Genomic DNA, 26,510 nt, shown 5'->3' on the forward strand with positions numbered 1-26,510 from the left:
CTCCAAGTTCCATCAAGGCAGGCTATCTAAACTGCCCATTGAGGATTTATATCCCAAACCCACTGCGGTGCTTTAGATGCCAAAAATACGGCCACTCACAAACATCTTGTCGTGGTAACCCTGCCTGTGCTCGATGTGGTGTTAAAGACCACGAGAGCAAGGAATGCTCAGCTCCAAAACCTATCTGTGTCAATTGCCAAGAAGAGCATCCCGCCTACTCTAGAGCATGCCAGCGGTGGAAGAATGAAAAAGAGATCCAAAGGTTAAAAACAGAGCTGAATATCTCGTACCCAGAGGCCAGAAAACGAATCCAACCAATAAATAGTGGAAAACCTTCATATGCCCAGAAGGTTTCTGCAAAGTCCAGTATCGGTACACAAACTGAGATGACTATACCACCAAAAGAGTCATTCACCCCGATTGCACGCTATTTATTGAGCTCACAAAAGCCCACCAAAGAAACAGTCAGCCGCCACTCCTATATCCGTACCTCCTAGTGCTCCACCACTACCAAAACCAAGTGGTAAAGAGCCTGCAGTAATAACAGAAACAATGGATGTAGAGAACAAGGAGGTACGGGATGAATCAATCTTGGAATTCTTTGCGGAGGAAGAAATGGACACGGGACAGCGTCCTTTCTTCCCCAAAAAAGATAAAGCCAAGACTGATAAAAGTAAGCCCTCAGCACCTCGGAAGCCGCCTGATGGACCCACCAAGCCAAAGTAACGGCTAAATTCCTACAATGCAATTGTCGAGGATTCCGGCGAAATACTGATGACATCAAGGCCCTCCTGCAAAAGCACGAGCCAGTTTGCTTTTGATTGCAGGAGACTTATCTAAAGGCAAATGATGATCCCACCATGCATAACATCACAATCTTTCGTAAGGATAGAATTGCAGATGGTCCTACTCATGGAGGAGTGGCTATCCTTGTGGGTAATCAGACCCCAGTTCAGCCATTGCTAATTACAACCAGCATAGAGGCTGTTGCAATTCGCCTTACAGTGGAATTTTTATTAACCGTGTGCTCTATTTATTTGCCACCTGGGACTGACATCTCCCAGGAAGACCTTGATGAACTTGTAACACAGTTGCCTCCCCCTTTCTTACTTCTTGGGGATTTTAATGGACATAACACCCTGTGGGGCAGTGCTAACATTAATGGAAGGGGACGAGTCATAGAGCGTATGCTCAATGACAATGACCTTTTCCTTCTAAATATTGGAACAAATACCTTCTTCCACATGCCTACCCATTCCTTTTCTGCCATTGATCTTTCTATGTGCTCCCCTTCTCTACTCCCTTCACTCACTTGGGAAGTGGAGGAGAATCCATACGGAAGTGATCACTTCCCTGTGATAACCTTGTTACACAGTGGGAGCCCATGTCTTCCCTTCAGATTACCACGGTGGAAGATCGATCAGGGTGACTGGACTGCCTTCCAACATCAGGCAAATTTTGACCTCAGTACGGTCAGTCAGGAGCCGATCAATGATGCAGTAACGTACATCACAGAAATTATCGTCCAAGCAGCTGCGAATACTGTTCCAAAAACATCTACCCGGTTTCCACCATTTCCCAAACCTTGGTGGAATTCCCAATGCACAGCAGCAAAAAAGGCTCAAAACAATGCGTGGGGGATATTTTGCCGATATCCTACCACGACCAACCTTATAGCCTTTAAACGTGCACGAGCCAAAGCATGCTATATCCGCCGTCAGAGTCAAAAGGAATCATGGATCCGTTTTACATCATCTATTAACCAGTCTACCAACTCTAAGGTAGTCTGGGATAAAATCCGGAAAAAAATGAAGGGAAAATATACATCCCACCCTTCTTCAATCCTAGATTATAATGGATGCACTATTGCAGATCCAACTGCAATAGCCAATTCTCTTGGGGGAACCTTCTCTAACATCTCTGCAACATCTTCGTACTCCCCAGAGTTCCTGGTCCTGAAACATAAACTGGAAAAACAAGCACTTAATTTTAAGTCTAAGAGCATCTATCCCTACAACGGGGCATTCACTATGCAGGAACTGAAAAGAGCCCTTGCTCTTTCCAGAGCAAGTGCTATTGGACCAGATGGCATCCATTATGAAATGATTAAACATCTTTCACCAAAATCTATGGATTATCTGCTCTTTCTATATAACAGAATCTTTATTGAAGGGCAGTTTCCGGATTCCTGGCGCAAGGCAATCGTTCTTGCCTTTGCTAAGCCAGGAAAGGATCCAAAATTCACTACCAATTATCGTCCCATTGCTCTGACTAGCTGTCTGTGCAAAATCCTGGAGAGAATGGTTAATTCTCGTTTAATGTGGTACTCAGCATCAAATGACCTTCTCTCCAACATTCAGTGTGGCTTTCGAAGGAACCGGTCCACTTTTGACCATCTATTTAGACTGGAAACATCCATCCTGGATGCTTTCCTAAAATGCGAACACTTGGTGTGCGGTGTTCTTTGATATGGAGAAAGCGTATGACACAACTTGGAGATTCGGCATCTTAAAAGATCTGCATAGCCTTGGTCTTAGGGGGCAACTCCCCATTTTTATTAAAAACTTTTTAGCCAATCGATCTTTCCAAGTTTGTGTGGGATCCTCACTCTCTCATCCCTTCAGCCAAGAGGAGGGAGTACCACAAGAATCAGTATTAAGTGTCACACTTTTTGCCATCAAAGTAAATTCCATCACAGAGCAACTTCCTCCAACTGTAAACAGTGCCCTCTATGTTGACGACTTTAGCATACTTTGTTAGTTATGCAACATGAGGGTAATTGAAAGACAACTGCAGAAATCCATTGATCGCCTCAACTCCTGGGTACATGCAAATGCCTTCAGGTTCTCGCCGGAGGAGACCGTTTGCGTGCACTTTTGTCGTAAGCGTAATCTTCATCCTGAACCTGAATTAAGGCTCGGACAAAATGCTATTCCAGTAGCAGCAGACACAAAATTCTTTGGACTCAGAATTGACAAAAAGCTGACCCTTCTGGATCATATCCGTCAAGTCCGCACAAAGTGCACAAGAGGCCTTAATATTCTCCGCTCGCTCTCCTCTACATCATGGGGTGCAGACCGATGCACCCTTCTACGGCTTTACCATGCACTTGTGCGATCCAAATTAGATTATGGATCCCAGGTATATTCTTCAGCCAGAGACAGCGCCCTTCGATGGCTGGATCCTGTCCATCATCAGGCTCTCTGTATCGCTTCTGGAGCATATAGAACATCTCCTGTCCAGAGTTTATACGTCGAAGCAAACGAACCACCATTATCGCTGCGACATAAGCAGTTGTCTTTAAAGTACGCTTTAAAACTGAAATCCCTGCCAGACCATCCAACGTGGCCATTCGTTTTTGAGCCACGATGGGAAAATTTGTACAATACCGGTAAGACTGCCAATCGTTGTTTTGGTATTTGTCTCCAAGAGCTACTCAAAGAACTTAATATCAAGGTAGACAAGATTGCCCAAACACCAAAGCAACCCCTTCCACCCTGGCATGCTCATGTCCCGGCATGTGACTTATCCCTTAGAAATTGGGGAAAGTCAGACACTCCATCATCGGTCTACCTGCAGCTTTATTCAGCACACCGAGCTGAACATTCTGACTTCGCGCCAGTTTACACAGACGGCTCGAAGTCGGAATCATATGTGGGATCTGCTGCTGTCTTTACAGACAGCACTACATCGGAGCAGATTCCCTCTAAATGCAGCATATTTACTGCAGAACTGCACGCTATAGAGTTAGCCTTGGATCACATCAGTAAATGCCAATACCAACGGTTCATTTTATATTCTGACTCTCTCAACATGTTACAGGCTTTAATAACTGTGAGATATAATTCTCATCGAGTTCTGTCTAGCATTCGGTAGAAGATTCACTTTCTCCATGAACATGAATATTATATCCTCTTCTGCTGGATTCCCAGCCACATTGGGATTATGGGAAACGATTTGGCTGACACCGCAGCCAAATCAGCAATTCCCAGTAATAATCGCTGCCTGTCAGTCCCCTATACAGACTACAGGCAAATGATACACGAGAAAATACACTCCCAATGGCAGGATTCGTGGAATAGACAGACTGCGAATAAATTATATCATATAAAGTCTGTAATTGAACCGTGGCAGTCTAGTCTGCGCAGAAATCGTAAGGAGGAAGTTGTTCTTGCCCGGACCCGCATAGGACATAGTCATTTGACACATTCTTTTTTCCTGAGGGCTGATGATCCTCCTATGTGTGATCCTCCTATGTCTTGTGGCACAATTTTATCAATTAGACACATTTTAATTGATTGTCCAGATTTTAGTAATATCCGTTTTACTGCTTTTAATGATCTGACTAAGCCTTATGCACTCAGTCAGATTTTATCTGACAATGACCATGTCTGCTATTTTTAGCTTTTTGAAATCAGTAAACCATTTTATTCATATTTAAAAAATCTACTTTGTTATTGTTATTTGTTTACTGATATTTGTCTTTTACCGTTTATACTTGTTTTTTATACTTTGACTTGGTGACCTAATTCTTTAGGCCACTGGAAAAAAAAAAAATTATTTTTTAATGACCAGGTTTTGCCGCATTATAGCCTTAGTTGCTAATGCGCCAATAAAACCCAACAACAAACAAACAAACTACTACGTTTATATTGCCTTCTCATTCGGTCTAAGCTAGACTATGGTGCCCCAGTCTGACTCGGCAAGACCTAGTGCCCTGAGATGGCTCGACCCGGTACATCACTGCTCACTACGTTTAGTCCTTGAAGCTTTCCGCACCTCACCCGTGCAGAGCCTGGATGCCGAAGCTCAAGAACCTCCTCTGCAAATCAGAAGACAGAATCAATTACTCTCTTATGCAGCTAAAATAAAATCCTTACCAGACCACCCTCTACAGAAAACTCTTTTTGCTTCTGAATGGGAACAACATTATCAGCAACAACAAAGAATTGATAAACCTGCGAATGTGAGATTAAAAAACCTTCTTATCAGCAGAGAGCTTAACCTAGATAACATAATTCCGCTGACGAAGCAGTCTACTCCACCATGGATAATCAGACAACCTTTATGTGACTCCTCGTTCCACATTTCGAGCAAACAAATCCTTTCACTTATAAACCATCAACAGCTGCATGTTGCTTATAAGGCACAATTTTCAGATCATTGCTTTCTATATACAGATGGATCCAAAACTGATTCTCATGTGGGAGCGGCAGTTTACTTTTCTGACATCACATTGGCCCAAAAACTCCCAAAAGACTGTAGCATTTATACTGCAGAACTGCAAGCCATTATGTTAGCACTAGACAAAATCGACCATTCAAGTTTTCAAAACAGCATAATTTTTACTAGTTTTAATACATAATTTTAATATAAATGTATTTAACATAATTTTTACTTAATTTTAATTAGTTCCATGATGGCAATACAAAATATCAGTTCTAACAAACATCCACTACAATTGCAGATTCAATACAAAATATCAAAACTCTTTGAACAACGTCGTAACATTAGATTTTGCTGGATCCCAAGTCATGTCGGAATACATGGTAACGAGCAAGCAGACAGAGCTGCCAAAGAAGCTATCAACAATATTTCTGCATCAGAATATATCCCTTTCTCAGACTACAAACACGTTATTGATCACAGTGGGATACATCACTGGCAGCAGCAATGGCAAGTACTTACCACTAACAAATTGCATCAGATTAAAAGATAACTCCAACCATGGAAATCCAGCATTCAGAAAAATAGACGCGATGAAGTGATACTTGCTAGGTTAAGGATAGGACACACGTATTTCAGTCACTCTTATCTTTTGCGAGGAGAGGATCCCCCCCCCCCCGTATGCCCTGTCTGTCACACACAACAAACAGTAGAACATGTACTGATTACTTGTCCAGCTTTTGCAGATGAGTGCCGAAACTCCTTCAAAGAGCTAAACAAACATGACTCCCTCACTCTCAAAACCATACTGGAAGATAGCAAAAATATAGCAGATGTTTTTCAGTTCCTCAAGAAAATAAATTACTATAATCAAATATAAAACTAAATATTATCTCTAAAGCAAGTTATAGTCATTCTCTGTTACTCTTGGAAATTATTAGCAGCAATATACGAATTAGAACAAAACCATTATATAAAATCTTACAGGCACATTTTAGCCGCATTAGCTCTTGTGCCAAGAATTCCCCTCGACGTGGGCACCTGTACGTGGTGAGGGGACCTCCCAGTGACGCTGCTGGTTTTCCAGACTAGCATCACTGGGATCTAACGCCCATACCTTGGTTCCAGGGTTACATCGTTGGAATCCGGCGTGTGCAGCCGTGCGCCGCGACCCGTGGAAGCGGAAAGGGGGATCCTGGTGGTTGAGGGGCCCAGCTTCAATACACCACTTTGGCCCCTGCTTCGACGAGACGGGTGGTCCCGGACCGGCTCGACTGGGATCAATCGGCGGGTGGTTTTATACTGCTAGGGTCAACTGCGTTCCAATAAGTCTCCCTCCCTATGGTCCTGGGACGGGATAAAGATTTATTGGTAACGTGGGTATGGTGTTCTAAGCGAACTCGGCGTCCCATTCGTGTACGCAGTACCTGCTAGTTCACGAGTGGGCGCCCCCTCGTAGGGCTCCGTGGTGGGTGAGGTACTTAGGCATCAGACATTTTTTCTTTACTCTCATGAGTAATTTAAATCCTTCTTCTGGGGCCCCAACAAGGCCCCTACCTAACCGATCAGATGAGAATGACACCAATTCTGCCAAAAGAGCCAGAACTGAGGATAAACGACCACCTATTACACCGCTTTTCCTCATACTCCATTCTACCGGAGAGCAGTCAATTGGGAAGATGTCACCCTTCTTTATCCAGAAAGGATTAGAAGGGCTGGCAGGATCACCAAAATCTGTAAAACGGCTGCGTTCTGGCGATCTTTTAATCGAAGCTTCCAGTGCAAAGCAAGCAGAAAGAATCCTGAATGCGACATCCATAGGGGGAATACCAATCAGTGTAACACCCCACAAAACTTTGAACTCTTCACGAGGAGTCATTTCAGAGTGGGATCTTCTTCATGTCTCTGAGGAAGAGATCTGCTCTGAACTAAAAGACCAAGGAGTGACGGCTGTCAAGAGAATATCAATGCGGAAGGATGGGAATCTCGTCCCTACCCGAGTTCTCATCATAACATTTAACACCCCACGGCCTCCAAGTTCCATCAAGGCAGGCTATTTAAACTGCCCAGTGCGGCTTTACATCCCAAACCCACTGAGGTGCTTTAAATGCCAAAAATACGGCCATTCACAAACGGCTTGTCGTGGTAACCCTGCCTGTGCTCGATGTGGTTCAAAAGATCACGAGAGCAAGGAATGTTCAGCTTCTAAACCGATCTGTATAAATTGCCAAGGAGAGCACCCTGCTTACTCCAGAGCATGCCAGCGGTGGAAGGATGAAAAAGAGATCCAAAAACTAAAAACAGAGCTGAATATCTCCTACCCAGAGGCCAGAAGACGCATGCAACCAATAAATAGCGGGAAACCTTCATATGCCCAGAAGGTTTCTGCGAAGTGCACTATCGGTACACAAACAGAGATGACTGTACCACCAAAAGAGTCATTCACTCCGATTGCACGCTATTTATTGAGTTCACAAAAGCCCACCAAAAAAACACAGTCAGCTGCCACTCCTATATCCGTACCTCCGAGTGCTCCACCACTACCAAAACCAAGTGGTAAAGAGCTAACAGATAAAACAGATAAAACAGAAACAATGGATGTCGAGCACAAGGAGGTACCGGATGAATCAGTCTTGGAACTCTTCGCGGAGGAAGAAATGGACACGGGACAGCGTCCATTCTTCCCCAAAAAAGATAAAGCCAAGACTGATAAAATTAAGCCCTCAGCAGTTCGGAAGCCGCCTGATGGACCCACCAAGCCAAAATAATGGCTAAATTCCTACAATGGAATTGTCGTGGATTCCGGCGAAATACTGATGACATCAAGGCCCTCCTGCAAAAGCATGAGCCAGTTTGCTTTTGCTTGCAGGAGACTTATCTAAAAGCAAACGATGATCCCACCATGCATAACATCACAATCTTTCGTAAGGATAGAATTGCGGATGGTCCTGCTCATGGAGGAGTGGCTATCCTTGTGAGTAATCAGACCCCAGTTCAGCCCTTGCTAATTACAACCAGCATAGAGGCTGTTGCAATTCGCCTTACAGTGGGTTTTCTATTAACGGTCTGCTCTATTTATTTGCCACCTGGGACTGACATCTCCCAGGAAGCCCTTGATGATCTTGTAACGCAGTTGCCGCCCCCTTTCTTATTTCTTGGGGATTTTAATGGACATAACACCCTGTGGGGTAGTGCTATCATCAATGGAAGGGGACGGGTCATAGAGCGTATGCTCAATGACAATGCCCTTTCCCTTGTAAATACTGGAACAAACACCTTCTTCCACATGCCTACCCGTACGTTTTCTGCCATTGATCTCTCTATCTGCTCCCCTTCTCTACTCCCTTCACTCACTTGGGAAGTGGAGGAGAATCTATACGGAAGTGATCACTTCCCTGTGATAACCTTGTTACACAGTGGGAGACCATGTCTTCCTTTTAGGTTACCACGGTGGAAGTTTGATCAGGCTGACTGGAATGCCTTCCAACATCAGGCAAATTTTGACCTCAGTACAGTCAGTCAGGAGCCTATCAATGATGCAGTTAAGTACATCACAGAAATTATTGTCCAAGCAGCTGCGAAAGCTGTTCCAAAAACATCTGACCGGTTTCCACCATTTCCCAAACCTTGGTGGAATTCACAATGCAGAGCAGCAAAAAAGGCCCAAAACAAAGCGTGGGGGATATTCCGTCGATATCCTACCACTGCTAATCTAATAGCCTTCAAGCGCACACGAGCCAAAGCACGCTACATTCGCCGTCAGAGTCAAAAGGAATCATGGATCCGTTTTACGTCATCTATTAACCAGACTACCAATTCTAAGGTAGTCTGGGATAAAATCCGGAAAATGAAGGGAAAATATACATCCCACCCTTCTTCAATCCTAGATTATAATGGATGCGCTATTGCAGATCCAACTGCAATAGCCAATGCTCTTGGGGAAACATTCTCTAACATCTCTGCAACAGCTTCGTATTCCCCAGAGTTCCTGGTCCTGAAACATAAACTGGAAAGAGAAGCACTTAATTTTAAGTCCAAGGGCCTCTATCCCTACAACGGGGATTTTACTATTCAGGAACTTAAAAGAGCCCTCGCTCTTTCCAAAGCAAGTGCTGTTGGACCAGATGGCATCCATTATGACATGATTAAACATCTTTCACCAAAATCTATGGATTGTCTGCTCCTTCTGTATAACAGAATCTTTATCGAAGGGCAGTTTCCGGATTCCTGGCGCAAGGCAATCGTTCTTGCCTTTGCTAAGCCAGGAAAGGATCCAAAAGTCACTACCAATTATCGTCCTATTGCTCTGACTAGCTGTCTGTGCAAAATCCTGGAGAGAATGGTCAATTCTCGGTTAATTTGGTACTTAGAATCAAATGACCTTCTCTCCAATATCCAGTGCGGCTTCCGAAGGAACCGGTCCACTTTGGACCATCTTATTAGACTGGAAACATCCATCCGGGATGCTTTCCTAAAACGCGAACACTTGGTGTCGGTGTTCTTTGACATGGAGAAAGCGTATGACACAACTTGGAGATTTGGCATCTTAAAAGATCTGCATAGCCTTGGTCTTAGGGGACGACTCCCCATTTTTATTAAAAACTTTTTAGACAATCGATCTTTCCAAGTTCGTGTGGGATCCTCACTCTCTCGTTCCTTTAGCCAAGAGGAGGGAGTACCACAGGGATCAGTTTTAAGTGTCACGCTTTTCGCCATCAAAGTAAATTCCATCACAGAACAACTTCCTCCAACCGTAAACAGTGCCCTCTATGTTGATGACTTTAGCATTTTTTGTCAGTCATGCAACATGAGGGTTATTGAAAGACAACTGCAAAAAGCCATTGATCGCCTTAATTCCTGGGCACTTGCTAATGGCTTCAGGTTCTCGCCGGAGAAGACCGTTTGCGTGCACTTTTGTCGCAAGCGTAATCTTCATCCTGAACCTGAATTAAGGCTCGGACATAATGCTATTCCAGTAGCGGCGGATACAAAAGTTTTGGGACTCGTATTTGATAAAAAGTTAACCTTTCTGGATCACATCCGTCAACTCCGCACAAGGTGCACAAGAGGGCTGAATATTCTGCGCTCTCTTTCCTCTACATCTTGGGGTGCGGATCGATGCACCCTACTACGCATCTACCGTGCACTTGTACGATCCAGACTTGATTACGGGTCCCTGGTATACAATTCGGCCAGAGACAGTGTACTTCGTTGGCTGGACCCTGTCCATCATCAGGCCCTCCGTATAGCTACTGGAGCATTTCGAACATCTCCTGTCCAGAGCTTATACGTCGAAGCAAACGAACCGCCGTTATCGCTTCGACGTAAGCAATTGTCTCTAAACTACGCTCTAAAACTAAAATCCTTGCCAGACCATCCTACGTGGCTATCCGTTTTTGAGCCACGATGGGAAAATTTGTACAACACTCGAAAGACTGCCAATCGTCCTTTTGGTATTCGTCTCCAAGAGCTACTCAAAGAACTTAATATCAAGGTAGACAAAGTTGCTCAAACACCGAAGCAACCCCTTCCACCCTGGCATGCTCATGTTCCGGCATGTGACTTGTCCCTTAGAAATTGGGGAAAGTCGGACACTCCATCGTCTGTCTACCTGCAGCTTTATTCAGCACACCGAGCTGAATATTCTGACTTCGCGCCAGTTTACACAGACGGCTCGAAGTCGGAATCATATGTGGGATCTGCTGCTGTCTTTACAGACAGCACTACATCGGAGCAGATTCCCTCTGAATGCAGCATATTTACTGCAGAGCTGCACGCAATAGAGTTAGCCTTGGATCACATTAGTGAATGCCAACACCAACGGTTCATTTTATATTCTGACTCTCTCAGCGTGTTACAGGCTTTAATAACCGTGAAATATAATTCTCATCCAGTTCTGTCTAGCATTCAGCAGAAGATTCACTTCCTCCGTGAACGTGAATATGACATCCGCTTCTGCTGGATTCCTAGCCACATTGGGATTAAGGGAAATGATTTGGCTGACGCCGCAGCCAAATCAGCAATTCCAAATAATAACCGTTGCCTGTCAGTCCCCTATACAGACTACAGGCAAACAATACAGCAAAAGATACATTTCCAATGGCAGGATTTGTGGAATAGACAGACTGGGAATAAACTATATTGTATAAAGCCTGTAATTGAACCGTGGCAGTCTAGTCTGCGCAGGAATCGTAAGGAGGAAGTTGTTCTTGCCCGGACCCGCATCGGACATAGTCATTTGACTCATTCGTTTTTGCTGAGGGCTGATGACCCTCCTATGTGTGTGTCCTGTGGTACAACTTTAACTATCAGACACCTTTTAATTGACTGTCCAGATTTTAGCAATATCCGTTTTACCGCTTTTAACCATCTGACTGAGCCGTATACACTCAGTCAGATTTTATCTGACAATGACAATGTGTCTGCTGTTTTTAGCTATTTTAAATTAATAAAAGTTTTTAATTGTATTTAATTTATGCTTTTGTTACATTATTATATATTTCGACATGGTGGCCTTACTAATTAGGTCACCGAGAATTTAAACTTTTTAAATATTACCTAGTCTTGGCGCATTATGGCCACAGCTGCCAATGCGCCATAAAAAACCAAACCAATCAATCAATCAATCATGTGCCAAGAATTCTTAAATCAAATCAAATCAAACACTTAAAAATTACAAAACCATGAGAGGTGCATTATGGCCACAGAAGCCGATGCACCAACAACTAACAAAACTCAACAACACACTACTATAGTTTAATACTATGAACGAAGGAGTGTGTATTTACACTGAGAGTTTTATATTAAAAAAATATTAGTGGATTTAGTTTTATTAGTAACATACTTAAAGCATACTAATGGCCTATATGCAGGAATTCAATTGTTGTAACATATATGAAATGAACTATGCACTGTTAGAATTTGACGTCAGTAGCCCTTGTGTCATTAAACTTCATACCAACAATGATATGTTGGAGGAAGTTTGAACTACAGCATAATATCTCCAATTTTTTTTCAAACTCATCAAACATGACTGCAATAGTACCAGTCCGGGCACCTCATATGTAGATTATATATATGTAACATTTAGTTTTTTTTTTTTTTTAAATGGTGATGCTATAACAATATTCTTCAGTAATTTTTTTTTTTTTTTTTTTTTTTTGTTTGGTAGTTGTTGGCGCATCGGCTTCTGTGGCCATAGTGCACCTCCCAAGGTTTTTGCAGTACTTTGATCCAAGCCCGAGGCGGGAATCGAACCCGCGACCTTTGGGTTGGCAGGCAGGCACTTTACCCACCTGGCTAGCCCGGTCGGCTTCCTTCAGTAATGCTAACTGTGCTCAATACTGCTAACATTATTCAATAATGCTATCTGTATTTTACTCTTTTATATCATTTTACTAGTTCTGATACTAATATATTTATTTTATTAAAAATGTTTTCTCACATTTTTTAATTAGATATTCCAAAAATGTTGAAGAAACTCTGTACAAATCCTATTCTCACTTGTCATGCGTTTAGTATTGCATTTCAAATCAATGGTATTTTTGGTTATTATCTTTTCATGCCAAAATATATGGAAAGTCAGTATAGAAAGACTGCATCATCTGCAAATTTTTTTTCTGGTAAGTAATATCATTTCATGCCTCTGTATGTCTGTTTTTGTATCATTAGTGAATAGCATTTCAGTAGTAAAATATTAAATATTTACTTTAGTTCCCTTTCTTCAAGCCAATGAATGTATTTTATCTGAATGGTAAAAGATCAGGTTTTTCAGAAAATTGTATATTGGACTTTAGAAAAAATGGTGAATGATCAGTTAACATGGTTTCTTGACTTCCATAACCTCCTTAGTCCTATCCAATACGGTTTTCGGAAAAATAGATCAACAATAGACATGATGACAAAAGCTGAATCAAATATTCGCAATGCCTTTCTCCGAAACGAACACCTTGTAATGATATGCCTTGATATTGAAAAGGCGTTCGATACTACATGGAGATATGGTATCCTTCATGAATTGCACAAATTTGGACTTCGAGGCCATCTACCGAAGTTCCTTTAGAATTTCATAACTAAAAGAACTTTTCAAGTCCGCTACCATCATATTCGGCCCCGGGTGCCAAGTGTTTTTCGAGGCCAAGCGACATTACTGCGACTTAGAGTGCTCTTGATAAGTGAATAATGTTATTTTTCAGTTTCCGTCTTTCTCTCAACAGTTTCATTTAAGAATAGTTCTGTATTTGAAAACAACAAGTCAGAATGCAGAAAGGAAATTCACCTTTCTTTTCCTTTTCCATATATTTTTTTTAGCACTAAACAACTAACACTTTAACCGCTTGGCCTCCTAGCTGCACTGTTCCTGCCTCCCCCCGGCGGGGCCGGAAATCTTGGCGGAAAAGTCCTCCAGCCAAGGACCAAAAGGAGAAAACATGGCAAGCACAGACCATGTTTCTGCTACTCAAACTAACAGAAAATTAGAATAAATAGTTTCAGGTACAGCTAAGCGACAAAAGACAGACTCTCCCTCTAGTTGCACCACTGTTCTTAATTATTCATTCCAAGAATGAACAATCAATAGGAAGTTTGTTACCCTTTCGAATCCAAAAAACTCTCGAAAGCATAGCTAGTTCCGCTAAAACAGTCAGAAGACTAGTCAGGGGATCTGCTAGTAGAGATGACAAACCAAAAACAAGCTGAACATCTAATGAAAGCAAAAACCTTTGGAGATATTCCAATAACAGTTACTCCCCATTCCACTCTGAATACCTCGAGAGGAGTAATTACTGAGTGAGACCTCCTCAACGTTCCCGAGGCCCCGGGTGCCAAGCGTTCCGTGGCCAAGCGATTTCAGTGCGTTCCTTAAAGCGATCCTCCTAAAGAGCTTTTGCCAGATATAGATTCTTTTTCGTTCTAAATACCGTTTTCCTCATTTTCTATTAAAGTAGCTCTTTCGCACTACAAGTAGTAGGCAAAGGCCCAGAAAGGAAAGTCACCTTTCTGTTTCTTTTTCTTATTTCACTAACACAACTAACAGCCGCTTGGTCACCTCGTGGCACTGCTCCTGCCTCCCCGTGGCGGGGCCGGAAACCTGGAAGGAAAAGTTATCCTTCCGGGGCCAAAAGGAGCAATTATGGATACCGAAAATTTTCCACCTCTCAAGACTGTAAATCCTGCTTCTTTGGATTTGCAACAAACTGACTCTGACTATCAAACACGGAAGAGGATGAAAACAGATGTACCTCAAATGGAATATCCATCTTTCCTCATACTGCATTCCCTAACGAATCAGTCTTTGGGTACTTTGTCTCCTTTTTATATACAGAAATGTCTAGAAAGTGTAGCCGGATCACCAAAAATGGTAAGAAGACTGAAGTCTGGTGACCTATTAGTCGAAACCACCAATCGTAAACATTCTGAGTCCGTTCTGAAACTTACATCGTTTGGTGGAGTTCCTACTAAAGTATCTCCTCATGCTACCCTGAATAGCTCCAAAGGAGTAATTTCCGAATGGGATCTGTTGAACGTCAAAGAGGAGGAAATTGTTCAAGAACTCCAAGACCAGAAAGTTACTGAAGCAAGACGAATAATGGTGAAGAAAGATGGAGAATTTGTTCCTACTCGTAGCATCATTCTCACATTTTCTACACCAAACCTTCCTTCAGCAGTAAAAGCAGGATACTTAAACTGTCGCATCCGTCCTTATATACCCAATCCTATTCGATGCTACAAGTGTCAGAAGTTTGGACATTCCCAAACTGTCTGCCGAGGAGATTCAGTTTGCTCAAACTGCGGATCAAAAGAACATGTCCATACTGATTGTAATGCTGAATCATTACGGTGTCCAAACTGCAAAGGCAACCATTCAGCCTTTTCCAGATCCTGCGAGCAATGGAAGCTGGAGAAAAAAATCCAAAAATACAAAGTGGAGAACAAAGTCACATACCCTGAAGCCAGAAAGAACCTACTACAAAACATGCCTAAGCGTACATATGCTGAAGCATCCAAAAGACAACAAACAGTTTCAACGCAAACAGATATATCAGTCCCACCAAAAGTGTCAATTTCTGATTGGGCTCGATCATTGCTATCACCTGCATCACAGTCAACAAAACACCAAACAGTAGATAGGACAAACAATACCCCGATCTCGATACCATCCACTGCTAAATTAGATCCAGTTACTGCAGATCAGAAGGAAAACTCAGTTCATGTTAGAAAGAAATTATCTGATAACACAGCTATGGATATTGCAGAAAACAATACTTGTAATGAACCTATCCTAGATCTTCATGCAGAAGACGACATAGACACACGTCCAGTCTTTCCAAAAAAGGACAAAATAAAAATTGACCGTCACAAGCAGAGTAACATTAAAAAACAGACAGATTCAACTTCTAATTCAAAACCAACACAATGAACAACATAATTCAATGGAATTGCAGAGGCTTTCATAGCAACATAGACGATATATATGAACTAATTGATCGTTATCATCCTGTGAGCATATGCCTACAAGAAACAAATCTAACACCACAAGTGTCCGTGTCAGTTAAATATTACACTGTTTTTTGACAAGACAGGACAAACAGTGCTCATGGTGGAGTGGCCATACTCATAGACTCAAGGGTTCCTTGTGAACAAATTCCTCTTCAAACTGCCTTAGAAGCTGTTGCGGCTCGTGTAATGATTGGCATTTCTTTAACGATCGTTTCAATATATCTCCCTCCCAATCAGCAATGTACGATTCATGAACTAGAAAACCTTGTTTTGCAATTGCCGTCACCAGTTTGCCTATTAGGAGACTTTAATGGACACCATACACTATGGGGATCCCCCGTCTCAGACAGACGCGGAGAACTCATTGAGACACTACTAGACAGACAGAATTTAACATTACTGAACACAGGTTTACCCACTTACATTCATTTTCCTACTGGAACACCATCTGCAATAGACCTCTCAATCTGCTCTCCGATCCTCTTCCCAAGTATCGAATGGATAACACTTGACAATCCTCTCAACAGTGATCACTATCCAGTAATATGCAGAATTCAAACCACGAACTCCAAAACAACTGATCCACAAATGAAATGGAAATTTTCTAAAGCAGACTGGACTAAATATAAAAATCATATCTCTTTTGATGATCACATCATTGAGTCTGCCTCTATCAATACTGTCACAAAACATATCACAATGCAGATACTATCAGCTTCAAAGGTTGCCATCCCACAGTCTCAATTAAGAAATCGTAGACATACCAACCACTGGTGGAACGATGACTGTAATAAGGTGAAAAGAGAAAAGAATGCAGCATGGAACTTATTCCGAAAATGCCCTACCACTGCCAACCTTATCAATTATAAGAAACTGAAAGCCAAAGCACGGTACATCAGGCGAAAGGCTAAAAAAGACTCTTGGATAAAATTTGCTTCATCAATCAATAAAGACACTGATGCCAGAATAATATGGAAAAAAATAAGGCAGCTAAATGGTAAATACCCTACATTACGTGCACCTATTTTTAATTGGAATGGGAAGGAGATCTCTAATCCCGAAGATATTGCAAATGCCTTAGGAACAGTGTTCTCTGAATTGTCCGCCTCCATCGCCTATCATCCATCATTCCAAAAAATTAAAGCCGATACTGAAAAATTCAAACTAAATTTCAAAACTACCCGCTGTTTACCCTATAATCAACCGCTCACTCTATCAGAATTGAAAGAATCTATAAATATGTCCCACAACAGTGCCCCTGGCCCTGATGGAATTTACTATGTAATGCTTAAAAACCTAGATCAGCAATCGTTATCCTCTCTACTGAAATTTTACAATCGGATATTTTATGAACACACATTTCCTAGCTCCTGGCAACATTCATATGTAATTGCTATCCCTAAACCAGGAAAAGATCATTCGATCCCTAACAACTACAGACGGCCCCGAGTGCCAAGCGATAGTTCCCAAGCGATCTTTCTAGTGCGATTTTCTAGCGATTTTTCCTAGGGCGAGTACTAGTGCTTTAATAATCCCTCCACCGCTCGCAACGTTACTGCTGACCGCTCGCAACGTTACTGCTTCCCTCGCTGAGCAACGTCACTGCTTCACCGCTAGCAATGTTACTGCTAATCCCGCTTGCAACGTTACTGCTATCGCTAGCAACGTACTGCTCTCCTCTTCTGCTGATCGCTTGGTCACTGGTTGGCACCGCTCCTGCCTCCACGTGGCGGGGTCGGTAACCTGGGAGAAGGAATTCCCTCTTCCGGGGCTAAAAGGAGCAGCGATGGATTGCGATGCATATCCATCGCTAGAGCCCGCGGGCTCCAGACCCGTCAACTCTGATTCAGAGCATGACTTGAATCGTCCGAAGAGACTACGGACAGAAAAACAAACAGACATGCCAGCATTTCTGATAATGCATTCCCTATCCACACAACCTATTGGCAAGCTATCGCCTTTCCTAATACAGAAATGTTTAGAATCGGTTGTTGGATCTCCTAAAATGGTTAAACGTCTCCAATCCGGAGACCTTCTAATTGAAGCTTCTAAGCCAAATCACTCAGAAAAATTGTTAAAATTAACAACTTTTAACAATATTCCTGTGTCAGTAACAGCCCATAACACTCTGAACACCTCTAAAGGAGTTATCAGTGAATGGGACTTACTAAATGTGTCTGAGGAAGAAATCATTCAAGAGCTTAGCGAACAAAAAGTGACTCATGCACGGAGAATTATGACGAAAAAAGATGGCAACCTATTACCAACCAGGTCCATTATTTTGACATTCAGTACTCCGAATCTCCCATCTTCTGTAAAAGCAGGTTACTTAAACTGCAAGATTCGACCCTACATCCCGAATCCCATTCGCTGCTTTAAGTGCCAGAAGTACGGCCATTCTCAGACAGCATGCCGAGGCGATGCTGTGTGCCCTATTTGCGGCTCCAAGGAGCATTCCCAAGGAGACTGTACAGCTTCCACTCCCACTTGCCCAAACTGTAAAGGAAGCCATCCTGCATTTTCTAAAGCGTGTGACCTTTGGAAAACAGGGAAAAAAATCCAAAAGTATAAAGTGGAACATAAAGTCACATACCCTGAAGCAAGAAAGCAAATAATGCTAACCATGCCTAGCCGATCATATGCATCGGTCACAAAAAATAGCCACTCAGCTGCAACCCAAACAGATGTCTCCATCGAACCGAATATTTCCTTTGCCACCTGGGCCAAAACTGCGCTAACTTATAATAAGAAAACTACAGTCAGTGAAACCAGCAACACCCCAATCAGCATCCCAACTGATGCTATCTCAACCTTGCCAGAAACAACGAAATCAGCTACTATTGAAAACCAGAAGAAATCGAAACCAAGGATTAGCAACATGGAAATGGAGGTTCAGTCAGAGGATGAAGAGACAGTACTTGAGTTACATGCGAATGATACCATGGACACAGGACGCCCAACATTTCCCAGAAATGAAAAATCGAAACTAAGCAGACAGAAACCTTCCCAAAAAAAACAGTCAGATCAATCTTCCTCCAATAAATCCAGCAAATGAATAAATTCCTTCAATGGAACTGTAGAGGATTACGCAGTAATATAGATGACTTGAATGATTTACTAATACAAACTAAAGCAATAGGTGTATGTTTACAGGAAACCTTTTTATCACCACAAGTTTCTCTGAAAATTAAAAATTATTCTATGTTTAGACGAGACAGGGATTCTGACACTCCTGCTCGTGGTGGGGTGGCTATTCTTATCAGAACTAACATACCGTCAAGACATCTCCAACTACAAACCTCTTTAGAAGTTGTAGCAGTTCGGATAGCAATGGGAATATCATTAACCCTTGCATCCATTTATATCCCACCAAATTATCCTTGTTCGCAGACTGAACTTGACAACCTTATCACGCAATTGCCACCTCCAGTCTGTTTGCTCGGCGATTTCAACGGTCACCATCCATTGTGGGGATCTCCCATCATGGATAGGAGAGGCCAATTAATAGAAATGTTCCTGGATAACCATAACCTGACTCTGTTAAATTCTGGCTCTCCAACTCACATCCAACTACCTACAGGTAGTACATCAGCCATAGACTTGTCAATATGTTCAGCATCTCTTTTTCCAAGCATGGAATGGTCAGTGCTAAATGATCCATTCCACAGTGACCATTTTCCTATCATCAATACAATTCAAACACAGACGGTATCATGTCCTAAAGGCAGTACTACTTGGAACTTTCATAAAGCAGACTGGAAAAACTATTCAACTTGTGTTTTACTTGACAAACTATATGTACAACAAAATCATATTGATGTTGTAACTGACCACATTACAAGTCATATATTATCTGCAGCAGAAATTTCCATTCCAAAATCCAACCAGAGCAAGCGGGTACACCAAAATCCATGGTGGAATGAAGAATGCTCCAAAGTGAAACGAGAAAAAAACCGTGCCTGGAACCAGTTTCGCAAATTTCCAACTACTGCCAACCTAATTATGTACAAAAAACTCAGAGCCAAAGCAAGACAAATTAGGAAGACAGCAAAACGTGACTCCTGGATTAAATTTGCCTCAGCTATTAACAAAAATACTGACACTCGAATCATCTGGAAAAAAATTCAAGCTCTCAATGGGAAATTTCTACCGCAGCAATCTCCGATAATACAATGCAATGGGCAGGACTTATCCTCTCCTATTGACATTGCAAATGCTTTAGCGGAATCGTTTTATAACATTTCTGCCTGTTCCTCTTATGCGATCTCCTTTCAACGCAATAAAACTGAATCAGAACGTCATAAGTTTAATTTCTCAACTAGACTTTCACTTCCATATAACCAGCTGTTTACTCTATCTGAACTGAGAGAATCTTTGAGCAAATCTCCGAACAGCGCAGCAGGACCAGACGGCATTCACTACAGTATGCTGAAGCATCTGTGTGAAGCCGATCTCGGCACACTGTTACTCTTTTATAACCGGATCTTCTCTGAACATACATATCCTCTGTCATGGCGTCATTCCTATATTTGTGCTATTCCAAAACCAGGCAAAGATCCTTCTCTAGTTGAGAATTACAGACCGATATCGTTGACAAGCTGTCTGGGCAAAATCTTTGAAAGGATGGTACATAAGAGGCTCACCTGGATTCTAGACTCCGAAAATCTCCTTTCTGATCACCAATATGGCTTCCGTAAAAACAGGTCCACCCTAGATGTACTAGTAAAAATTGAATCCAACATTCGTAATGCCTTCGTGAGAAAACAACATCTAGTGATGGTCAACCTGGATATTCATAAAGCATTTGACACCACATGGCGTCATGGTATTATTAAAGATATGCATCAGTTGGGGCTGAGAGGACATCTCCCTTTAATAATTCAGAACTTTTTAAAATTGCGTACATTTCAGGTCCGATATAAAAACATGCTGTCAACATCTCACATTCAAGAAGAGGGTGTCCCACAGGGTTCCATATTGAGTCCAACCCTATTTGCAATTAGGATCAACAATATTTTGGAAGAACTTCCAAAAATGATTGAAGTATACATGTATGCTGACGATCTCACTATATCCTGCCAATCGCAAAGCATGAATACTATCGAAAGACAGCTACAAATTGCTTTAACGAAAATTCAATCCTGGACCTTACAAAATGGATATAATCTCGCTGAACAGAAAACCACTACCACTCATTTCTGCAAACTTCGGTCACTTCATCCTGATCCAGAGCTAAAGATAAATAACGTGCCAATTCCTCTTGCTCACAATATCCGTTTCCTCGGTCTGATACTAGACAGGAAACTGAACTTTCAAGCACATGTGGCCTATCTTCGTACCATCTGCTTGAAGAAATTAAACATCCTCCGGTGTGTGTCATCCATGTCATGGGGTGCTGATCGTCATACCCTCATCCATCTGTATAGAGCTCTCATCAGGTCTCGCTTGGACTATGCCTCTCCAGTATATGATTCAGCGAGGAAAAGTACTTTAGAACGGCTAAACACCATCCAGCACTGTGCTTTGAGAGTCGCTCTAGGTGCATTCAGAACTTCCCCGGTTCAGAGCCTGTACATCGAAGCTCATGAACCTCCCTTACATCTTCGCAGAAAATCATTACTTCTGATGTATTCCGCAAAAATCCGTAGTCTGCCCTCTCATCCTTGTTGGAGATGTCTCTACAATACTGAATGTGAGTCATTTTATATCAGTAAACCTAATGAAAACCGACCTGCTGCACTTAGATTTAAGGAACTGGCTCAATCATGGAACATAGATATCAGCAATATATTTCAGGACAAAACACCACCAGACCCACCCTGGGAAAATATCTGTGCAATATATGATGACTACTTTCAACAGTGGGGAAAGAACACGCTGTCTCCTTCCAATATCGCACAGTTACATGCAACTTACACTCTTTCTAATTCAAACGCATGTGAAATATATACAGATGGATCAAAAACCGAGACCCAAGTAGGTGCTGCTGCAATCTTCCCAACATTTAGCACTTCTGTCTCATTGCCAATTGAATGCAGTATCTTCACTGCTGAGCTCTATGCTATAAACTTAGCTCTGGATCACATTATTGAACAACTAATTCCGTCTGCTTTAATATTCACTGACTCACTCAGTGCTGTCTCTGCCATAAATACTAATACCAAATCCTCTCACCCTGTAGTAAAACAGATTCATTCTAAGTTACTTGCCTGTATGGAATTGAACCAAACTGTGACATTCTGCTGGATCCCAGGACATTCTGGAATATCCGGCAATGAAAGAGCAGATCATGCAGCCAAACAACCAGAAACCACTATTTCGCAGACTTTTCAAGTTCCATATACAGATTACAAACACATTATACGTAAAGCATGTTATAACAGCTGGTCATTAATCTGGAAAGGTTATCCAGGAAATAAACTCTACCAAATAAAACCGGAACCAAAGCTGTGGCCCTCCAGCTTCCAGAAAAGCAGACGAGAAGAAACAATCTTAGGAAGGCTCAGGATTGGGCATACTCATCTCACTCACCTGTATCTGTTAACTAATGAAAGCGCTCCACAATGTCCATCATGTCAAGTACAACTGACCATTCGTCATTTGTTAGTGGACTGTCCTCTCTTTCAAAACATCCGCTTAGACACTTTTAAATCGTTAACTAATATGCAGACATCAATAAATTTAACTCAGATTCTGGGAGATGATCCTAATAAAAAAGAACTGTTTACTTTCCTAAACCGGATAGGGATATATAATAAAATATAGTTATTTCATATTCACCATTAGGAAGACACAATATGGCCCAAGTAGCCTATGTGTCGTTAAACACAACAACAACAACAACAACTACAGACCGATTTCTCTAACCAGCTGCTTAAGTAAAACTTTAGAAAAAATGGTGCACCGTCGATTGGCGTGGTACCTTGAGTCTAGAAACATAATCAGCGACAATCAGTTTGGCTTTCGGAAGAAGAGATCATCCTTAGATCTCATGATAAAGGCTGAATCAAATATAAGAAACGCTTTTATCAGGAATCAACATCTCGTCATGGTGTGTCTCGATATAGAAAAAGCTTTCGATACCACATGGCGTTATGGAATCCTAAAGGATCTCCATTCTATAGATATGAAAGGGCATTTACCATATTTTATCCAAAACTTCCTTCGCCACAGGACATTCCAAGTTCGATACCGGCAGGCTCTGTCTCACACATACAGACAAGAAGAAGGTGTCCCTCAAGGCTCTGTCCTCAGTGCCACTCTATTTGCTATACGAATTAACAATATCACAAACAGCATTCCAAACACTGTTGACTCATATATTTATGCTGATGATCTTACCTTGTCCTGCCATTCTCAGACTATAAATTATATTGAGAGGCAATTACAAATATCAATAAATAATATTGAACTATGGATGACACAAAATGGATATCGACTATCAAAACACAAATCTATGGCCACGCACTTCTGCAACAAGCGGAAAATGCATCCAGAACCCGAGTTACACTTGGCCAATCATCCTCTTCCAATCGTTAACAGTATTTGTCTCCTAGGGCTAATTTTTGATAAAAATCTAAATTTTCAGGAGCATGTTAAACACCTACGAACCACCTGCCTTAAGAAAATTAACATACTTCAGGTCGTCTCCAGTACATCTTGGGGTGCAGACCGGTACACCCTGCTCCACATGTATAGGTCTCTAATTAGATCTCGCCTAGATTATGGAGCGCCTGTGTATGACTCTGCTAGAGAGAGTACTTTGGCTCGTCTTGCTCCAATCCAACACGCTGCCCTTAGGATTGCCCTGGGTGCATACAGAACATCACCTGTTCAAAGTCTGTATGTTGAGGCTCACGAACCTCCACTCAGTATCAGGAGAAAGATGTTACTGTTAAACTACTCGGCTAAAATTAAAAGCATCCCCACTCATCCTATTCGGCCACTACTGTACGATCCGCAGTGGAGAACACACTATGGAAACAAACCCAGAACAATCCGACCTGCCGGTATCAGATTACAGAACCTATTAGAATGCTGGAATATTTCCTTTCATAATATCATCAGAGATTTAAAAGACCCGGATCCCCCATGGATTACCTTAACTCTTTCATATGATGATTACTTTGAAAAATGTGGAAAAGGTGTTCTAGCAGATGTTAACATCAGACAATTGCATCTTGTCCATGAAGAAAATTATTCCCACTTTTCTAAGATCTACACTGACGGTTCAAAGTCTGGCAATAAAGTGGGTGCAGCTGCTATCTTCCCTAATACAACTGTTTCTATTCCACTTCCAGCTGAATGCAGCAGCTACACTGCTGAACTCTATGCAATTAAACTTGCCCTGGAAAATATTTCCCTCCTGTCAACGAATAAAAGTATAGTGTACACTGATTCCAAGAGTGCTCTCTTAGCTCTCACAGACACCTCTCCTTGCAATCCTTTGGTAAAGCTAATAAGACAAGAGCTGATATATCTCCATGAGCAACATTGCACTGTTGTCTTCTCCTGGATCCCAGGTCACAGCGGTATTCCTGGAAATGAGTGCGCTGATGATGCCGCAAAGCATCCCTCCAACGTAGCCTTATCAAATGATCTTGTTCCCTATCCTGATTATAAACATAAAATACAAGAAATATGTATGGAACAATGGACTCTTTTGTGGAAAAAGCAAACACATAATAAACTGTTTCAATTGAAACCCGAACCACAACTATGGACCTCTAGCCTCCGTAAAATCAGAAAGGAAGAAGTACTTCTAGCCAGAACCCGAATTGGCCACACTCACCTTACTCATCTGTTTCTGCTCACAGGAAATGATCCCCCTCAGTGCACGCACTGTTTGCAGCCGTTATCAGTGAAGCACATTCTGATTGAATGTAGCTTGTTTGACACTGCCCGACAGACTACTTTCAGCTCCATCTCAAACCCCTTGTCACTCAACAGCATCATAGGTAATGACGCAAAACTCTCCGAATTTTTCACCTACTTGAAAAAAATTAAAATGTATGACCAACTCTAATTGCTCCCAGAGCAGTTATCACACGTACACTTAATTGCTTTGATAGGCGCAATATGGCCTATGTAGCCCTTGCGCCAGAAATCCCATAAAAAACTAAAAAACCAACGTTCCCGAAGATGAAATCAAAGAAGAGCTGAAAGATCAAGGGGTTATACAAGTCAAAAGAATAACAATTAAAAGAGATGGAGAAATTATCCCAACGAGGAATATAATTCTGACCTTCAACACTCCAAAACCACCAAGAAATGTAAAAGCTGGATATCTAAACTGCCCACTGAGACCATACATACCAAATCCTGTCCGATGTTTTAAGTGTCAGAAGTACGGACACTCTGAAGCAGTATGCAGAAGTTTCAGCAGTAACCTTGATGACATTTGCAACCTAATTGATAAATATCACCCGGTAGGCCTTCAAGAAACTAACCTAACTCCACAAATAAACGCAGCAGTAAACCACTACGGTACCTATAGACAAGGCCGACGATTTTCCGGAGGAGCTCATGGTGGAGTTGCAATCTTAAAATGGCCCCAGGTTCCAAGCATTCCGTGGCCAAGCGATTTCAAGTGCATTTCTAAAAGCGATTTCTGCAAAGACCATTTGAGCAAATAGATTTTATTTTTTGTTTCAAAAACCATTTTCTTGATTTTATTTGAATATCAGAGTAGCACTTTTGCTCTACAAGAAGTAGGGAAAGGCCCAGAAAGGGAATCCGCCTTTCTGTTTCTTTTTTTCTATAAATACTAATTACTAACTCAGCCACTTGGTCACTCGTCGCACTGCTCCTGTCTCCCCTGGCGGGGCCGGTAACCTTGGGTGGAAGAGATAAACCCCCAGGGCCAAAAGGAGCCATCATGGATTCTAGAAAATTTTCCACTCTTAGAGCCTTCAAACTCAAGGCAAGAATACTGTCATGAAGACAAGGAAAATAGTCAACCTAAAAGGCTTCGAACAGAAGCACATTGTTCAGACATTCCTAATTTTTTGGTGATATACTCTCTGTCTACCCAGCCTGTGGGTAAGTTATCTCCATTCATGATTCAAAGACATCTTGAATCTATTGCAGGATCACCAAAAATGGTAAAGCAACTACAATCCGGAGATCTCCTAATTGAAACAGCCACCACCAAACATTCGGAGTGGCTATTAAAGACAATGACATTTGGTTGGTTGCCAGTATCTGTTACTCCCCACAATACCTTAAATTCATCAAAAGGTGTCATAACAGAATGGGACTTAATTACAGTGTCTGAAGAGGAATTAGTACAAGAACTTAGCAATCAAAAGGTAATCAGTGCTAAAAGAATAATGACAAAAAAAATGGAAATCTCATTCCAACTCGTTCCATCATTTTAACTTTAAGTACTTCTGATTTGCCATCCTCAGTAAAAGCTGGATATTTAAACTGCCGAATTCGTCCATACATCCCGAATCCTCTTCGCCGTTTTAAATGCCAGAAATATGGCCATTCACAGCAGGCATGCAGAGGTGACGCCATCTGTCCTATTTGTGGAGCAAAAGATCGTACACAGGCAGATTGTCCAGCCGCAATTCCCATTTGCCCCAACTGCAAAGGCAATCACCCCGCCTTTTCTAAATCATGTGAAATGTGGAAAACAGGTAGGAAAATCCAAAAATACAAAGTAGAACATAAAGTCACATATCCTGAGGCATGCAGAAAAATAATGTTGACCATGCCAAGTCCATCTTATGCATCTCGAACCTGAAGTTTTCATACAACTGCAATTCAAACAGATGTGTCAATACTGCCCAACGTCTCGCTAGCTAATTGGGTTAAAGCAACCTTGTCAACCACTGGAAAAG

The 26,510-nt window shown here is 41.9% G+C and overlaps 1 protein-coding gene across 2 annotated transcripts in view; it reads left to right on the top strand.

Annotated features, from left to right (window-relative positions):
• LOC150077190 (solute carrier organic anion transporter family member 74D-like) overlaps window positions 1–26,510 on the top strand; it is a 524,201-nt gene that overhangs the window by 216,586 nt on the left and 281,105 nt on the right. For both annotated transcript variants that reach the window (XM_090386204.1, XM_090386203.1), the window contains exon 5: window positions 12,624–12,788. In XM_090386204.1, coding sequence (XP_090242330.1) covers window positions 12,624–12,788 — 165 coding nt within the window. The remainder of the gene's footprint in view (window positions 1–12,623; window positions 12,789–26,510) is intronic.

Source organism: Mastigoproctus giganteus, chromosome 12, assembly GCF_048544385.1.
Source record: "Mastigoproctus giganteus isolate SK-2022 chromosome 12, ASM4854438v1, whole genome shotgun sequence".
Classification (NCBI taxonomy): domain Eukaryota; kingdom Metazoa; phylum Arthropoda; class Arachnida; order Uropygi; family Thelyphonidae; genus Mastigoproctus; species Mastigoproctus giganteus.